The 19151-nt window shown below is 46.4% G+C and overlaps 1 protein-coding gene across 4 annotated transcripts in view; it reads left to right on the forward strand.

The window, feature by feature from the left end:
• The window catches only part of WNT5A (Wnt family member 5A), a 36168-nt gene that overhangs the window by 6197 nt on the left and 10820 nt on the right, over positions 1-19151 (forward strand). The window contains exon 1 of one of the 4 annotated variants that reach the window (XM_073351520.1): positions 12341-12409. The exons of 1 other annotated variant lie outside the window; for it this stretch is intronic. In XM_073351520.1, coding sequence (XP_073207621.1) covers positions 12347-12409 — 63 coding nt within the window. In that variant the 5' untranslated portion in view covers positions 12341-12346. Of the gene's footprint in view, positions 1-12340; positions 12410-12874; positions 13918-17228; positions 17470-19151 lie in introns of those variants that run through there. 2 more of the 4 variants (XM_073351521.1, XM_073351522.1) reach the window with 2 other exon arrangements.

Genomic DNA, 19151 nt, shown 5'->3' on the forward strand with positions numbered 1-19151 from the left:
CCACACCCAAACTGCTGCTGGTCCAGGGGCTGCACAGCTCAGGCAGCCCCTGAGCCTGCTGCACTGGCTGCAGAAGTCACGGGGGTCACAGAAAGTCATGGAATCTGTCCATGACAGACAAGCAGCCTTAATTATAAAGCATTAACTTTTTGAATCTCAGCTTCTACTGTCATTAAATAATTGTCTGACCACCCCATAATTTTGTGCAACTGTGAAAATGTTAAGCGATAAAAATAAATAAATGCTTAAAATAAGCTTTGATGATGTGTCAAATGATTAAAAACATCAAATTCTGCCGAGCCTAAATATACTGTACTAAAAAGGCATTTTTTAAAAAACTTGTCAGATCTTGACATTTTATCCCATTCTGATAAGAATATAGTTTATTTAAAGGCAAAGATGTTGAACTAGAGACTGAAAATAAGGTAAATAATTATTCAATTTGGGTAAAACAGATGAAACCAATCATGCATGATGCCTTGATGTATGATAGCCAATTTATGCAGTTCAACCATGTGTAGACTAGGAAGTCTCTCAATTTTAAAAATCTGATCTTTATGTTTTGGTAACTTTCTTCCTCTCTGCATAACCAAAGCATTTGAAAGCATCTTACGTAACCCATATGTTACAAAAAAGATGATGGTTGAAGAGAGATATTTGATATTATGCATATCCTATTTGCACCACAAGAATTAAGATGCAAGGAACATTTGCTTTTTTTCAGAGCAGATTCATAGTACAATTGGTGCAATTACATGACAAAGACAATGTTAACATTTATGATTAAATACAGGAGATCTAGTTAAAATGAATACCACATTTATAGGAAGTTTGATTTTTTTTAAAACAAATATTTTGAAAAATCTGATTTCACTTTGGATTGGTTTTAAAAATCCCATCCAGACAAATGCAGCAAAGAATTTTAAACGTAAATATATTTTTTAAAGTAGTACAGTATGTGAAAATGATTGTTACATGCTTCATTAATTCAACTGAGTAAAGCTTAAGCAATCTTAGATTGGACAGCATCTTTTAGATGATTCATTTATGAATAGGTGATTTCTTATCCAAAAGCCAAATATATGATCATTTAGAGAGATCATGGGCCATATTCAGCTCTGTGCACCCTAATCTGTGAAGTCAACATCATTCTCCCCCTCCCGCGCAGAGTTCCAACAATGATTATACACTCACAAGGTCATGACAAAATAATACACAAGTCAATGTTCAAATTATATTTTAAAAGTGGAATTCCTCCCTTCCCCCAAAACTACTCTGGTATCCGGTGCAAGACTGACAATATTCAGTCCTGCATCAAAGACAAGTTTAAGGTCTAGTATTTCAAAGGGGAGAGTCCCAGCTGTCCACAGCAGTGGAAGGTACTGAAGTATCAGACATTGCGTTGGTGACGATTTTATGTATAGAAAAGCTATGTTAAGTAATTTGTAGAGGTTTTAAAATGTATTTGTTCTAATCTTTTCTCATCCATTGAGGCCTATACAGTGGGACTTACAGTAGACAAGGCACCTGTCTAAGCAAGAGGAAGGATACAAAGAATAGGCAAATAAAATATTTTAACACTTGGTGGTAATTTCCTTGAGACTTGACTGTGTAGTATGGGATAAAGGCTCTACCAGCATTCCTTTGGGATTGCATGGAGAACTCACTCATGGCTTGGCTGTTTATGAGTAACACAACCATCCCAAACTTGTGTCAGTAAAACCTTTGCATCACACTATTTTATAGGCTCTCTGCACATGGGAAAAATAGACAGGTTGAAGGAGACCGAACTCCTTCTCCACCTACTCTTCTGTTCTCCCTCTCTATTATTCCTCCTCCTTCTCCCACCCTGTGAACATCTTACTATTTACAGATGGGATTGTGAAGTTTTTGTAGAGCAGCAGGATTGTGAGATAATAGATAACGCAACCTTTGCTATTCACCTTTCCCTATTTTCCTCCTCTCTCTCTTTGTCCTCCTCAGGTCAACTCAAGAAAGCAACAGTTGCCTTCAAAACTAGATAACACATTAGGTGTCACCATTCAACAGTATCTTAATTCATTTATAAAAGTAGCCCATTAGAAAAAAAATTGATGTTCATTATGGGTGAAATCCTGGGCCCATTTAAGTCAAGGAGAGTTTTGCTACTGACTCTATCAAGGCTAAGATTTCACCCCATAGGTAATATTGGCAATCGTAATGTAATCTGGACATGCTACCATATGACCCCTTGGAGTTCAGAAAGGAAGTGCTGTGTGAGGATCACAATAACTAGCTCGAGGGAGAGCTGGTTAAGTGAATGAATGTTGCTAAATTGGCAACCCACAATAAAGACAGTTATAATTAACTACAACAGAGCAATTATCATCAGACAGGTGCGTATCTGTGATTGTAGCTGTTACTTTGCTGGGCTGTTTTGCTGACAGTGGTACACTGTGGCTACTAGGTTTTGAACTAAGGGTTGCTACCGAAGAATGCTCAGCTGGAAGAAAGATTGTAATAATGATAGATAACAGTGGATGGTTACAACAGTAGTCTGAAGGAGCACATTGGGTAGAGGTGAGTGCCTGTCACTGTTACAGAAAGAAGCTACTTCACGAATGAGAAGGATTGCTTTAGAGTATAGTGGAGAATGGAGGCCTAACCTCAGTAGATCTGAGATTACAATAGCAACCCACCAGAACCCAGTGTGGTGGTTTTCCTCCCTCATGCACACAGGAACTGGACTTTGATATCTAGTATACACCAGGGTGGCTGACTAGACAGTTGCCTTACCCCAACAGCCCTCACCCAGTTTGTTACCAAGCCCCATCTGGGAGTATCAAGAGAAATTTTCAGTCTGACAATGGTGCTCACAAGGTGACCTGGAATTGTCCCAGACATGCAGGAAGACACGCAAGATGCAAGGCACATGCTTTAACTAGACTGCAACTTTGTTAACTAAACTCCTCCAGTAACTTGGACACCTTGATCGATCGGTCCTTCAGCCCTCATATAGATTGCGCTGATCCACAACACATCTTCCATTCTTCTCATAACCTGGTCTTCCTTCTCCATATGTGGCCTTGTCTTGTCGCTATAAAATCTTCCCATCTCTTTGGAGGTCGACCGAGTCATCATTTCAGTTCCCATGGGTACCACTTGGCGACAGCTGTAGTCCATCAATTGTCAGTGAGCCTCGCTATATGCCCAGCCCATAGCATTTTACTATGCCTGCTCTCAGCAATGACGTCCTGCATTCCACTCTGCTGTCTGATCACTTCACTGGGGACTCAGTCGCGGATTGAAATGTCCAGAATTCTTCTTTCCATCGTCCTCTCCGTGACAGACAGTTGCTGCTCCTCTGTCTTTGTTAGTCCCCATGTTTCGCTGCCGTACAACATTGCTGGCAGTACTGTTGAGTTGAAGAAGCTGGTGCATGTTGCCTTGTTGATTTTTCCTTGGAGGACATCCTTGATAGAATTGAATGCACACCAATATGCTTTCTTTCTTCGTGAGAGTTCACCTTCCTGATCGTGGTGCAGGTTAATTTCTCGGCCCAAATAGACATATTGCTTGACTTCTTCTATTTATTCTCCCTTGACTGTTATTTGGGCTTTTGGTACGGTATCAGATCACAGAAATTTAATTTTGGAGCAGTTAATTTCAGTCCGACTTGGCTGCTTTTTGTGTTGAGTTCTCGCAGCATTTTCTATAGTTTGATAGTATTTTCAGTGATCAACACAATATTGTCCGCGAACCCCTGAGATGGTTAAACTGCTCTCTGCTGATGTTGAGTCCACCCTTCCAGTTCATCTGCCTCATTCCCATTTCAAGGCAGGCTGTGAAGAGTTTTGGTGAAATCATGTCTCCTTAGCACTGTTCTTAACTGGGATGTGAATGGGGGTATCAAATAAAGTTATATCTGTAGTGCAGTCAGAATTTGCTTCTTTTAATAGTTTGATATAGAGTGTGTCGATGCCCTGCTTTGCAGTAACTATCCAGCAATAACTCATACAGTGCTGTTCTTGGTGTGCAATAATGCACAGCTAGGAGGAAAGGGCTTAAATGCCTTCCTCTCAGGTGTGTGGAAGCCAATGGGCTTCTGCTGCACCTTTTGGCCAGCCAATCAGATAGCATGATGTGAAATACCATATGATAAATGTAACCCTTCTGCCCGTCAGAGTTGGCAGCAACAAGGGCCGGGTTCAATATCTAGGGGATCCATTCGAACAACACAATGCAAACCGGCTCGAGCCCCCACCCAGTGACCTGGGACAAATATATACCACCCCCGCTGGGCGCCTCCAAGAGGCAATACTTCCCCTCTCGCAAGCACATAGTCTGAGTGTAGCAAAAGCCTTTTAATAACAGAGAGAAACAATGTGGCATTATGTTGGGGAAACACCACCAACAGGATTCATAACACAACCCATGAGCAAAAAAAAAAAAAACCCACCCCAAGCAAATTGGGGCATGCCCTTTTCCCTTTGGTTCTTGAGTCCAGCAACCCCAAATCACCCAAAGTCCCAAAAGTCCAATGCCCCAAAAGTCTCTGTCCCTGGTCAGGGCAGCCCCAGAGTTCGAAAGTTTACCTGCGGAGCTTTACCTCCCAACCTGGGTGGAAATGGGACAGGGTAAGAGGCACCTTACATGATCTGAAGCTGACCGCCCCATAGCTCCATAGCAGCGCTCCGCTCCGCCCCACGAACTCCTTCGCTCAGCTGCTCTCTGCTCTGCCAGCTGCCCCACGAACTCCTTCACTCAGCTCCACGGCCCACAAGCAGCTCCTGCCATCCACAAACTGCTCCGCGTCGAACTGCTTCACCAGCCGGTCCGCAAGGCACTCCAGCCGTCCCGCAAACTGCTCCACAATATATCTTCAGGCTCCCCCACTACTTAACACAACACTCAGTGATTTCAGCTCTTAGGTGAATTCAGCTTGTAGTCGGGGAGCCCCAGTGCTGGTGCACTGTCAGCCCAAAATGAGCTCAGCAGCCTACAACTAGACTTCTAATGAAATCAAAATTAGCTCTGATATTCCACAGTGGAGAGAGGAGGAAGTGCAATTAGCATGTAAGGCCCTCACCAAGGGGCTCATGCCACCAAGTATTAATACTTGTCCCCAGCCTCTCTCTAGTCACACAGTTTTGGAACCCATGACCCTTGCCTAGCGAGTGCTACTTAGTTGATGGTGAATCCCTCCATCATAACAAAAGGCCACATACAGTTCCAAGCACAGTTCCCATAATCAGGGTAATAACAATTTATTCTTTCTGCCCCAATAACAGAGACACTGGGGATCCCACAGCAGCCAAAGTGACCATTTGGGCAGCTATGGTCTCATTCTAGGCATGGTGGGTGTGCCTATGCAAATGAGATCGGCCCCTGAAGTTCTTTTCCACAACTTGCCACACCTCACCACCAGATGTCAGGGTGGAGCTCATCCTGACACTGCTTACATAAATATTTTTCATAGATTAGCGGTAACCTCCCATTGTGTTAACAGCACTGTGAAGCAGATCTTATAGCAGAGCAGCCCTGGAAGGAAAAATATTTTTCATACTATTATTATTTGTATTATTGTATTGCATAGGAGCCCTAGCCAATAACCAGGACCCCATTGTTCTAGGTGGATACAAACACAGAACAAAATGATAGTCCCTGCTCCAAAGAGCTTGCAATCTAATATCACACTTCCAAACATGGGTCAGAATCTCTGAGTTGGGGCAGCCAGTTTATAAAGCACTGACAGAGAGATCCCCCCTGTGTAAGGCTGATCCTCCGATGGCATACAAGTAGCACAGGGGCTCCCACTCTGCCCCTCTCCTTTCTGATGCTATAACTGTGAAAAGAAAGCACCGATGGAATAAAGAGGGCATGGGTGAGACAGCATCACACCCTTCCAATCCTCAGCTGCATTTTTTCTCCCCTAGCATAAGTTAGAGAAACCATCAGGCTGCTCTGATGAAGCACAGGGAGAGCAGTCCTGCAGACAGCTGTAACAGTCAGAGAAACGGACTGTTGGAAGGGAATTCAAGAGATCATCTAGTCTAGCCCCCTGCACTGAGGCAGGCCCTAGTATTCCTATCCATCCCTGAATGGTATTTGTCTAATCTGTTCTTAAAAACCTCCAATGACAGGGGTTCCACAACCTCCCTTGGAAACCTGTTCCAGAGCTTAACTATTCTTACAGTAAAAAAGTTTTTCCTAATATTTAACCTAAATCTCACTTGCTGCGAATTAAGCCCATTCCTTCTTGCCCTACCTTCAGTAGAAATAAAGAACAATTGATCACCATCCTCTTTATAACAGTTCTTAGCATAATGGAAGACACTTATCAGACTCCCCTCTCAGTTTTTCTTTTCTCAAGACTAAACATGACCAGTTTTTTAGTCTCTCTCATAGGTCAGTGTTTCTAAACCTTTATCATTTTTGTTGCTCTTCTGGCCTCTCCCCAGTTTGTCCACATCCTTCCGACAGTGTGGTACCCAGAACTAGACACAATACTCCAGTTGAAGCCACACCAGTGCAGAGTAGAGTGTGACAGTTATCTCCTAGTTCTTATCTCTGATAGTCCTGTTAATACCACCCCAGAGTTATAGTAGCTTTTTCACAACTGCATCCCATTGTTGGCTCATATTCAATTTGTGATCCACTGTAGCCGCCAGATCCTTTTCAGCAGTGCTACCACCTAGCCAGTTATTCCCCATTTTCTATTTATGCATTTGATTTTTTCCTTTGTAAATACAGTACTTTGCTTTGTATTTGTTGTCACTGAATTTCATCTTGTTGAATTCAGACCAATTCTCCTATTTGTCAAGGTTGTTTTGAATTCTAATCCTGTCCCACAACTGCTTGCAACCCCTCGTAGCTTGGTGTCATCTGCATATTTTATAAGCATACTCTCTACTCCATTATCCAAATCATTAATAAAAATATTAAAGAGTACTGGACCCAAGACTGACTCCTGTGGGACCCAGTTTGACCACAAACTATTGATAATTACTCTTTGGGTGTGGTCTTTCAGCCAGTTATGCACCACCACCACCCCATTATAGTAATTCCATCTAGACCACATTTCCCTAGTTTGCTTATGAGAATGTCACGTGCGATTGTATCAAAAGCATTACTAAAATTAAGATATCTCACATCTACTGCTTCCCCCTATCCACTAGGCCAGTAACCCTGTCAAAGAAGGAAATTAGGTTGGTTTGGCATGATTTGTTCTTGGCAAATCCATGTTGGTTATTCCTGATAACCTTATTATCCTCCAAGTGCTTACCAATTGATTGCTTAATAATGTGTTCCGGTATCTTTCCCGGTATTGAAGTTAGGCTGTGTGGTCTGAGTATAATTCCCCAGGTTGTCTTTGTTTCCTCTTTTTAAAGATAGATACTATGTTTGTCCTTTTCCAGTTGTCTGTGACTCATCCTCCATGAGTTCACTCATCCTCCATGAGTTCAGGAAGATAATTGCTAATGGTTCTGAGATTGCATCCGATGAAGTGAGCTGTAGCCCACGAAAGCTTATGCTCAAATAAATTTGTTAGTCTCTAAGGTGCCACAAGTCCTCCTTTTCTTTTTGATAGTTCCTTAAGTATCCTAGGATGAATTTCATCAGGCCCTGCTGACTGGAATACATCTAATTTATCTAAATATTCTTTAACTTGTCCCTTCCCTATTCTGGCTTGTGTTCCTTCCCCTGTGGAATAAAAATTGAGTTTTAAGCCACTTGTGCACACCTTTTCACTGATCGGCACTCACTGCAGTTCAGTGGTTCATCTCCACCCCTGCTGATCAGGTTCTGTGCATTCTGTCTATACAGCTCAGAGGGACCCAATACAAGGAGTTAACACACACACACACACACACAATTTTTTTAAATTGTTATACATTTAACAGGTCCATTAATATGTGCATAGACCAAAACTAAGTAGTTGCATGACCTTATTACAATAATAGATATAAATAAGAATGAAATGTGTCTCTAAACCAGGACTCAATATTTCCCCTTCTGTATCCAATATTACCAACCCTAGATGTTCAAAAATCATGAATCAAGTCCCCTTCCTGACCAAAAAAATTCATGAGATTGGCTTAAAAATCAGGAGATTGACTTTAAAATATATTACATTGTCTTATCTGTTGGATTCTCTTCCCTTGCCTTCTAGTTTCTGAAGTTTTTGGATGCATTTGCTTTTCCTTTTCAAAGTTCGCTCTGCAATTGTGAGGACTAGAAAGTTATTTTAAAAAAAAAATGAAAGCTGAACTTCTCATGCAATTTCTTGAACAGCAGCTGGGACTTTAGGACCAACTCCAATTATTGCAAAACTTGAGATAAAATCATGCGAGTTGGCAACACATTCTAACCTCTCTACCTCAGGGCAAGTTTGCAGTTTTATTAGGGGGTGGGGTAGAGATGGATGATTGGTAGAGGAGAAAAATTCCACATTTAGGGGTATGGGACGGAAATATTCCTGGAGAGGTTTTGTTTATTTGCTTTTTTTTTTTAATTGCAGCTATTTGAAAGTGCTTAGGAGTTTGAAATGTTAGAAATAGTCCCTGGGCAGATGAATTAGTGAGCAGAGTGCAGGTGAAGCTATTTTATCACACCTTTCATCAGTAGATCTCAAAACTCTTTTCAAAGGAGGTCAGTATCATTATCTCCATTTTGCAGATGGGGAAACTGAGGCAGAGTGGGAAATTGACTTGCCTAAGGTCAGTGGCAAAGCTAGGACTAGAACCCAGGCCTCTCCTGAATTGCAGTTCAGTGATTTATCTTCTAGGCCACACTGCCTCCTCTGTGAGAGTACAGGTGAAGAGATCAAAGTAACATGATAAATGCTTTTTTATCACATGGCCATTCCCACTACCAGTTATGGCCCTGATCCTGCAAACACATATGCTCCTGGGACTATGCAGGACAAATAAAAGTTAAGGGCATATACAAGTATTTGCAGGATTAGGCGTGTGTGATTACACATACACACAAGTTAAAATAACATTCAATATGCATTAATATATTCAAGGTGAGTAATTTAGAAAATCTTGCCTTCTCTTCTAGGAAACAGCTGCCTGTTCCCCCAAACAGTTTGTAGATGGAGGAGAAATATCTCTATCAACCTCTGAATGGATCTTGCTTTTTGTATGGCCACCAGCCAAGGTGTCAGAATATAAATCATATGGAGTTTCATGTTGAAATGAACACACAAAATGTATCCAGTATTCTGCTAACATGAATTACACTGTGCAGTTAACTATGTAAGTGTATCTGTAAGATAAGAAATAATGTGTTTTCCATGTTAAAAATATTTAATCATATTACAGGCTCTATAACAGCACTAAAAAGAACTAAAGCACTGAAAAAATCAGTCAATAACTGCTGTGTCCCGACTTGCCTATTTGGGATATTTAGCCATAGATTTTCCTCTTAATATAAATTATAATTAGCATGATTTCTGATGAAAACACTTTAATTATTAGCTGGAAGACATACAGGAATGAAGGCTCTAGTAACTTGAGATCTCTGTTGCTCAAAAACTGGAAAACAAAAGCTGGGGAAGCATGAGAGGCTATAATGTTGTTGATACTTCTCTCTCCCGCCCCTTTGCCTCGCCCAGCTGTTTTAAATAGCGAGAAGAAATTAAAATTCTTAAAGACTTGCAGGCTGTTTGGCTTGCTGCCTCTTATTTCCACTCCTATGCCCCATGACTTGAAAACTTGCCTGAGATTTACCAATTCCCTGTTCAGAAATATGACTTTGCCCCCCCCAAGAATTCCAGCAACGAAACGATTCAGCGTTTGCTTTGGTTATTGCCAAACTGCTGCTAAAATACGTCCGCCTGCTCGCCTTTCTCTATTGATCGTCCAGCGCTCGGCGTGTTCCTCTGCCCGATAACATTATTCAATTACACGACGATAAACAGCCCTCTGCCATCCAAACGGGAGAGCTTGGGGCTCTTTATTAGTTTATTTCAGGTGATCCTGCTTGTTTGACTGCGCGTCCCCTCCCCCTTTTACAGGTTTCTGCTATTCTTCACTAATTCTAGTGATTTGGCAAATGACCTTTAACCCAAGCAGTTTGCAGAGTCCTGGAGGGGGATAATAGAAATGCCCCAGTAAATCAAAGGCAATAAAATATTATTTACTAGGCATAAAACTTAAGGTTGGTCTTCCTAAAAGGAACGAACAAACCCCCATTATTTCCTCCCCCGCCTGGAATTGGAAGTTTGGTGATCCATGTAATGTATAAATTCGATAGCAGTTTCTGGTGAAGGAACCAAATCTCAAGTTGTGAAGAGTGATTTATTTACAATGGACTACATACGAAGTATTTTCATTCAATAGTATAAAACCAGCGTGTTACAGGGGTACTCTGCCTGTAGTGGTGTGTGTGTGTTTGTGTTTGAAAGAGAGAGGAAAACACCTCAACAAAAGTTTGATTTTTTTTTTTTATAAAAAAGCTGCCATTGCATTGCTTCGGGAGCGGAGGGCCAGCACATTGCGTACTGTGCAGACGTGGGCGAGCATTCTTAATGGCCTGTCCCCAGCTGGGGACTTGGCTCTTTTACTTCATTTGGTGAGGTTTCAGAGTAGCAGCCGTGTTAGTCTGTATTCGCGAAAAGAAAAGGAGGACTTGTGGCACCTTAGAGACTAATACATTTATTTGAGCAAATAAATTGGTTAGTCTCTAAGGTACCACAGGTCCTCCTTTTTTTACTTCGTTTGGTGAGGTTTAGTCCTTTGCTATTGCTAAAAGCGAGGAGTGACTGTTCTGTTGTGCCTGATGAGAATAGATACATTCTTTGGACTCCTCACTTTTCTGTTAGATATTGATTATCACAAATAACTGATTACACACCCACTGAAGGTTTTGAAGATCTGCCTAAAACCAAGGAGAGGTTTGCTAAATAACAGGAACAGCTAACAAGAACAATAAATTGTGTTGATAACAGACCGCTCTCTGTTTCAGGTGCTTAGATAAGATTCAAGGCAGTTAGCAGTAATCTGAAGTACTTTATTGTCCCTTAAACCTAAATCTATCGGAATAAAGGATCTGTGCTTTTTTACAGTCCTGTTTTACACGGTGTTCGTTTGATCATTCAATGAGTGGCATGTGCAAATAAGGCCTCTCCATAAACTTTCATCTCTCAGAACGAGCTTTGGTACAGTTCTTCCGTACATTACACATCCATCCGTGGTTATGTGTCTGACAGCATCCTGAATTTTTCATTGCAGCCTCTAGTACTTGCAATCTCGTTTTGGGGTTCTAAAAGTTGAACAGGGAGATTCAGCAAGTTTACAAAACAAATCTTCCCTTTTCCCTTGCCACTATCTTCCAACGTAAGTATGAAATAAACGGGCTTTACAAACGACTTTGATCCTATAGAATGTCTGCTGTCAGCAGAAACAACTCAACACGAGCCAAATAGGTTTTGAAATGATTGGACAAACTGAAGGGCTGTTTACAGAAATGGTTAATAACTGAGAAGGAAAGGAATGTTTTTTAAAAAAGCGATTTTACACTGTGACCGGGCACAAACAGTTGCCCCCAGAAGAGTCACTACATTTTTGTCTTAATGAGCGTGGTTTGCACTGTTTAGGCTGTTCAACTGTGCTAAGAAAATTCTGTTGTCAAAGAGCAAAGGAAAGTTGTACTTACGTGTGTGTGTGTGAGAGAGAGGCTGCCTGGCCCTGAAAGAGTGTGTACCGCAGTAGTGGAATCAGACCAGCTGAGATGTGTTGTGTTTCCCCTGTTGCACTCCCGAAGGGATTTTATTTGCACTGGAATGACTTGGAAAGAGTGAATGCATTTACTGATACTGGGGCTGCTTTCTCAGCACTGTTTGGATTTCCCAGAGCTGCTTTGATAATGTGACACACACACACACACACACACACACCCCTCCCCAGTGGCCCTCCAGTTATAGAGGAATAAAAGGGAAATAATAGGGAATTAAGAAATGGTTCAGGGAATGCTGCTACTTCCTGCACTTGGGGGCATGTGAGATGCGAGAAACACAATAAAATCTTTGGTGGAGGATTGGTGTGGAGAAACCATTGTGAAGTACAAAGGTTTCAGGAAACCGTCCTCGACTTTGGCTTTCATTAGGTCCTGCGTTATTTAACTTAAACAGTTTTGACAACAACCTGCCAAATTTACAGCGGAAATAAACACTGGAGAAGAGGGGAAATCAAATGATCAAGCCTGCTTAGTAACCCAGCATTTGTCAAGCGTCCGGGGAAGCACATCCACAACCTTGGGCACGCAAGAAATCCACTTGTCAAATGAGACCTTCATCAACAAACACGAATCATATGTATTTGTACGCACGCGCAAAGCTTTCTCGCGTGATGCACAGCGTATGTATTTGTGTATGGAGAGAATGGGCACACGGTGGATTAGCTGTAAAGTTACACTACACAAGGTAGGGTTCGTGTATTTGTGTCTCTAATATCACATATAATCACGTCTCGTGGGTTCCCCTTTATGGGGCGGGCACGTAGACAGGTTTTAATCCCAGACCTGGTCCCCCCAGAGCGAGCCTAGGGGAAGCGGGTCTAATGGGAGTTTCCGCGTCGCTCGCCTGCACTGATGAAGGAGGCTCTGGCTACAGCAGGCGGCACATAATCTATCGGAATGCGTCTCCTTCCTACGAAGGATGCAACTGACTGAGAACAGTTTGAAGTGGGGGGGGGGGGGCGGGTGGAGCATCTCTGTATTGCAGAGGTTTGCGCCGGGGTCCTCTCTGCGGTACAGCTTTAAAACCCCCTCTGCTTTGCCATAGGTCGGCGCAAGGCGCATGCGCACCTCCTGAAGTTTCTCGGCCGCTGTTGGCCGTATAACTTTTTCCGTGCACTGCTCAGAGGCAGGGCGACGAGGAGAGCCGCGAGCGATAGAGACCTAGGGGAGGGGGGGGGGAGCGGGCTGTCTGCGGCGCGCGGGGACCCAGCCGAGAGGCGCAGGAAGGAAACGCCGCGGCCGCTCCGCCACCGCTCCGGGTCCCGCCTGTGTGTAACTGGTGCCCGGCGCTGAGGGGCTTTGCCCTGCAATGGATTGGGAGAGTTACAGCCCCTGAGCCCGGGATCTCCCCCCCCCCACCCCGTCCTCCTCCTCCTCCTTCCCCCAGCTCCTCTTGCCCGAGCCCCCGTCTGGGCTGCAGGAAAAGCCGCCCCCTCTAAGACGCGCACCCCCTCCCCAGTTGCGCCGAAGAGTCAAGTCTGGCTTCCCCCTCGGTTTAAAATGGAGGGACGCAGCCCGCGGATGGCTCGGCAGCCCCGGACACCCAGCTGCGCGGCGCCCAGCCTCTAGGGGAGCGGCGGCGGCGGCGGGGGGGGATTCCTGCGCTTCCATTCACGCCCCTCTCCCGCACGGAGCTTCGGCGGGGGCCGCGCCGGCCGAGAGGCAGCCAGCGAGCTCCTCGGAGGGCTGCTAGGGAGGGAGCGGCGAGCCCCGCTCCGGCGGCGGCAGCGGTGCACCACCTGGGCTGGGCTGGTGGAAAGGATCGTAGCCCAGGGCGCTTTCGTTGCAGTAGCCCGTGAAGATTGTGTTTGTTTCCCAAGTGTTTCCGCACGATCACGCCCACGGGCCCGCCGCGCGCGCGCGTGTGTTTCGCTGGAGAGCCCTAATTACTGCCAGTGCTGATGGACCTTGGAAAGGAGCCTGCCCTGGTGCCCTGCTCCGCACTGGGAGCGCCCGCGCCGGACAGAGGTCTGCGTCTGCCTGGTGTCAGCTCGCCGGGCCCCAGCGCTCCCCCTCTCCGGGCTCGCTCCCTTCCTGGCCCCTGGCGGCAGCCGCCGCCGCTCGCTGCTTTGGAGGATACCGCATAGCTCCTGCGATCCCGGATTTACTCTCGCCGCCTCCTCGCCCTTTCTCCCCCGGTCCCCTCTTGGATTACTTGGCTGCCCTCGCTCGGTGAATCCCCCTGCAATGGAGGTGAGTCCTAGGCTGGGATGAGGGGCTACTTGTTAAGACGCTGAGCTCGCTTGTGTGAGTCCGGGGGTGGTGGAGAATTTACATGTATTTCGGTAGTGAGATGTGTGGGATTCTCCCCCTTCCCCCCCCCCCAACGGACAGCCTTGGCGACCCCCTGCCCCCCCCCCCCCTTCCCAAACTCTAAGCTTTTTCACTCATCTAGTCCTGCTGGAGATCTGTGGGTCTGAAATACCCCACTTCTTACGGCCAAATTGCCCCCTGCCTATCATGAACCGGTTTCTTTTAAAGTAAGTGAAGAGTGTTTAAGACACTTGTTTTAATTCAGCTCTCTAACGCGGTACATCTTTCTTGCAACCTCTAGTAGCCGAAGTTTTAAAGACATCTTTCGGGACTTCATTTCTGGGGAGAATAGCCATGGAGGAGCGAGAGCAGGCAGTAATGGAGGCCTGTACCTTTAAGGAACTCTGGCTCAAGGCCAGTTTCGAACCTGGCTTATTTTTCCCCCTTCCCCCTTTTAATTTTATTCTACATTTTGGAGATTGTCACTTGGCATCTGTAAAGGATTCTGCTGCTGGGGTCTGCAAAGGAGAAACGAGGTTTTTCGGTGCTCCTTTGATGCTCTAAGGACTCCATATTGGAAAGTCTGTTAGTTAGTTTGTTTGTTTTTAATTGTCAATTGCATGCTAAATTAGTTACACTCGGAGGGTCAGGGAAAGTTCAGTTTCTCTGAGAAACGACTCTTTTCTAAGTTCATTCAACTCTGTTAGTGTAAAGTATTGGAGTCTACTTTAAAAAAAATCTAAGAAAAAAACCCTCTGCCTTTTTCTCCATGAATTAACTATATACATTGGTGTCAGAGTAAGTGGCTTTTTCTATAAACTTGAACCCTACAAATTTGCAATACACGTACCCCTTTTTATTGAAAACCACTGGAGGGAAAAGGGGTGGCATCGCTTTTGTCAATCGTTTGCTTTGAAACCATGGAGCAAATCAGCATACAGCAATCGTTTCTGCATTTTACAACCCACCAGCGCCGAATGGCTCTCTGGATGCCTACTTACCAAAGGCAGTGCTCACATAAAAGCTACCATAAAACCAGATGCCTGAACAGACTTTCCAGACACGCTGTGTAAAAAACAGGATCACAGGCGATTCCAGGGCTGTGCTGAATCTGTACGAGTCCATTTTCATCTGACCGAAGAGCCTACTGCTCAGCCTTTGGTGCATTACCCCCTTCTCTCCCTCCCTCCCCAAAAGCGCCTCACAAAGTAAAACTGGTGGGTAAGACTTTAGGGCCGATAGTTGGTACTTCCAGGAGTTTGTTGAAAGCAACTTGTGAGCTCCGTGATATTGAAGTGGCTGCAGCAGCGGAGACTGACCGTGTCTTCACTGATCGCAGGTGTCTCATCTCCCTTTCTCGGGCTTACTTCTCAGACGGGAGTCCCAGTAAAGTGTTAATAAAAAAAAAAAAAAAAAAACGGGGGTGGGCAAAACAACCTGGAGGTAGCGATGGAGCTCCGCGCCGAAGCAGGCGTCAGTCCTGGCGGGGGTTCTGGCGGCTGAGGCTGCCCCCTGTCGGGAGAAGGGCTGTATGACTCCCCGAACGGGTGCCGCCCGCACCAGGCGAGGCCCACTTCGTTCCACTCCACCTAACGAAACCCGCCAGACTCCACTCTTCCGACAACGTTCCGGGCTGTGTGTGAATGATCTAGTGTCCGACCAGCAAAGTGTAATAATCCCCATGTAAACACTCCCCAACCGCACAATCGGAGTACAGGCCAGAGGGTTTTGAGCCAGAAGAAAATGTTTCCAGCCCTCTAAACTTCCTTTTACACCTTCCCTCTCTTTTATTCCTGAAACCCAGCATACCTAAGGGACAGCGCCATCCTGCGTGAGACACAGCGGAGTGAGAGCTGTTACAGGACGGGGGAGCGGCTACTCCCTTCTTGACCTTGCCCCAGATGTTTACTCATTGGGATTTTTCTGGCTCTGCAGGATTTTGATTGTGGCTCCTTTCTGAGCTCTCCTCTAAGAGCCGTCTAAGGCCTGCCTCTGCTCACAGTGGTTCTCCTGTAGGTGCGCACTCCCCCATGCGAGGCTGGCCCGTTATGCGCCGGAGGACTGGCTGCTTTTGCTGGCCATAAAGAGCCTGCGCTCTTGGCTCCATGAACCAGTTGACTTGTCAATGATTTGCAGTGGTGACGCTTAATCTCCCTCCTGCAGAAACGCTCGGGAGGGTGTCACTGGCAGGGCGCCTAGGAACCGAAATCAACCTCGGTTGCATGGGTGTACTGCTGCTCTTATAACCGCCCGCATTGTCCCCATAAAGTTCATTTCTACCCCGAAATGACAGAGACACCCGCTCGTTTCACATCTGCGCTACAGATGCTTGTGAAGACAAGTGACTAGTAACTGAGTTGGAGCAATGTCTAATTAGTTGCTGTCAGTAGGAGCCGATCAGTTAATTAGGTTTCAATTTGTATCCTTTTCTGGGCACCGAAATATCCAAATTCGTCCAAATCCCTATTTCGGGTGTCTGAGTCCACTGCCAATCTTGTGAAGTTAGGTTATGGTGCATCAATCTTTTTATGATTTCCTAAACTGCTGCTAAAAAGTACATTTAACTTTAATAGTTACGGTGCCCTCCGCAAACTGTCACTTATACACACATTAATTTCCCCAGATTTAATTATTGTCACCTAGGAGAGGCCAGTCTGAGTTCTAAGCTTACATTATTTTCTTTGTCATATTTTTAAAACCTTAGTACAGTATTCAGCGCGTTGGGTGACTTGCCTGGTGTGAAACGCGCAGTGGGTGGAGGAGGAACCATTTACCATCTAGTAAGAGAAAGCAAGCGGATCTAAAGTCCCTAGTGCTACCGCCCTGCATCCCAAGTGACCGAGAGGGTGGGGCTGTAACAAAGCTCATCGCACGCAGGCACAGGCAGGTGGCTGTATACCAATCCTAGCTTTCTGTGCCCCTTGAATCCTGCGTGTGTCCGGGCAGCTTTCATGTTATCATCAATTTCCTGTATTGCTGTGACAGTTCTTCTCTCTCTCTCTCCAAGTGCCCCCCTCTCCCCCTAAAAAAAAAAAAAATCAAGAAGAATTAAGAAAAGAAGTACTTGTGGAAGAAGAATTAAGAGCACCTTTGAATTCGCTACTAACGTTTTTGAGAATGAATAGGGAGCCCCCAAGTGTTGAACTGTCTTTAAAAAAAATTAAATTACTCTCCTTATAAGTCCTGCGTTATGAACTAAAGTCCGATCGAGTAACCTATTTACTGGAAGTGTTTAACTTATTAATTGGCATCGATATTTTATGCGCGGGCAGAGACGTTGGGATGTAATAACTCACACATTTCCGTTTACCATTGGCTTTTCTGCCGCGCGCATTGGCCGCTCTCCCCTGAAACCTTGTAAAGGCAGAGAGTTGGCTGTGCTCGTGGAAGGGGAGTTTATTTAAACACAAAACAAAAACACAGGACTGGATTTATGGATTTCAGAGCAATGCCCTTTTGTAACTCAGGATTATTTCAGACCATTCAGGCGAGGTAGGAAAAACTGGATAAATCCAATTGAAAGCCTTCGACGCAAAGTGTTTAAAGCCATCAGGGGAGTCCTTGCTTTTCCCCGTCATGCTGAGCGGGCAGCAATCTCGGGGATTCTGATCCCTAGCGAACTCTGTGCGTGACTGTGCCTGACAATCCCGATTCTCCTCCCTGCAGGCTGTTGGGAATCGTTGAAGGTTTTCCTGTAACAAAGAAATTCCCTTAATCTGTGGGCATGAGGCTCGCCCCTTCCTTCCCACTTCAACTCCTTCTGAAAACCTTAAACCCCCTATTAGGCAGCTGGGAGTGTTTAATAGCAATTAGACCCCAGGCTAATAGTACCCATCCGGAGCAGGGCCTCTGTCGGCGATTCCAATCGGAAACCGGAGTGCGCGGAACTTCGGGAAGCCAGAGCGTAGCCTCTCCGCGTTCCGTCTCCAAATGCGCGCAGTGTCCCGCAACCCGCGCCCCGAGGGAGCCTCTGGCGCGCCACACCCCGGGGAGAAGGGCCTCGGTCGGCGCCCCAGGAGACGGGAAGGCTCCTTCCCGGGCTGCGTGCCACCGCCAGCCCCCTGGCCCTGCAGGTGCTCCGCGCCGGGTAGTCCCAGCCTCACCCCGAGCTAACCCACGCGTCACTGAATCAAAGCGTCCCCAGGCTCCACTGGCCGCGGAGCTCAGCGCCCGACTCCCCCGGGAGCTGGGGCCCCCCCGTGTCGGCGCTGACGGACGGGGGCTCCCCAGGGCCCAGTTAGCTGCCTCTCCCCCGGAGTGGATCGCCGGCTCCTTTGCTGAAAGCCGGCCGGAGCTGGGCTGGCGGGGCGCCTGGTCACTCGCTCTGAGCGCGCTCCGGACCCCGTCCCCTCCCCGGGCTGCTGCCGGGCGAACCCGCGTCCCAGCTCCGCGCTCCCTCTTCCCCGGGGACGGATCTGCCGGCTCTTCCCGCAGGGGGCTGCTTTGAATCGACTCCTGTCACGGCGCTGCTACCTCCCCAGCCAAAGCGCCGTGTGGTCACCCCCCAGTCCCGGCGCGCTGGCGAAGCTGGGATGGGGTGCGCGGGGCAGCCGGGGACACAATACCGACCCGCGGGCGCTTCGCCTCCTGGCAGAAGCAGCAAACCCTACCCGACCTCCAGCTCCCAGGCGCCCTACGTGTAGTGGCGGCGCAAAGCGATCCTGTCCCCCCGCCCAGGTTGGCGAAATCAAGCGGGAGATCCCCACACACCGGCATCTTATCCCATACTCCCTTGGTGGCTTTCTTAGCTCCCTGCCCCACCTCCGTCCTCAATCAGATTGGGGAATGGGGATTCTTGGAGGGCCCAAATGTCTGTCTCCCAAATGAGGAGAATCGGAATTCCCCCTTTGGGTTAGAGAGGCATCGCCTGACAACGGAATGAGCTTTGCACCTACTTTCTCGGACGAGAGCTGCCTCGGTGGTTCTCATCTGGAAACAGCTCCCAAAATGGCCCATAAAGGTGTCGTTTGTGTGTGGGGGTTGGGGGCCGAGGAACATCCATTGTTAGTTTGGAGTTAATGTAACAGCTGAATCTCCCTGCCCTCCCCATTCCCAAAACACCCCCGCAACTTGATGCATCATCTTCACTTTGCCCTTGATGTGTCTACTCCACTTGTTGCTTCTCCCCTGTCCGGGCACTCTGTAGACTGCTCCTAGAAGAATGAAAGTAGAGT

This window comes from Lepidochelys kempii, chromosome 7, assembly GCF_965140265.1.
Source record: "Lepidochelys kempii isolate rLepKem1 chromosome 7, rLepKem1.hap2, whole genome shotgun sequence".
In the NCBI taxonomy this organism is placed as follows: domain Eukaryota; kingdom Metazoa; phylum Chordata; order Testudines; family Cheloniidae; genus Lepidochelys; species Lepidochelys kempii.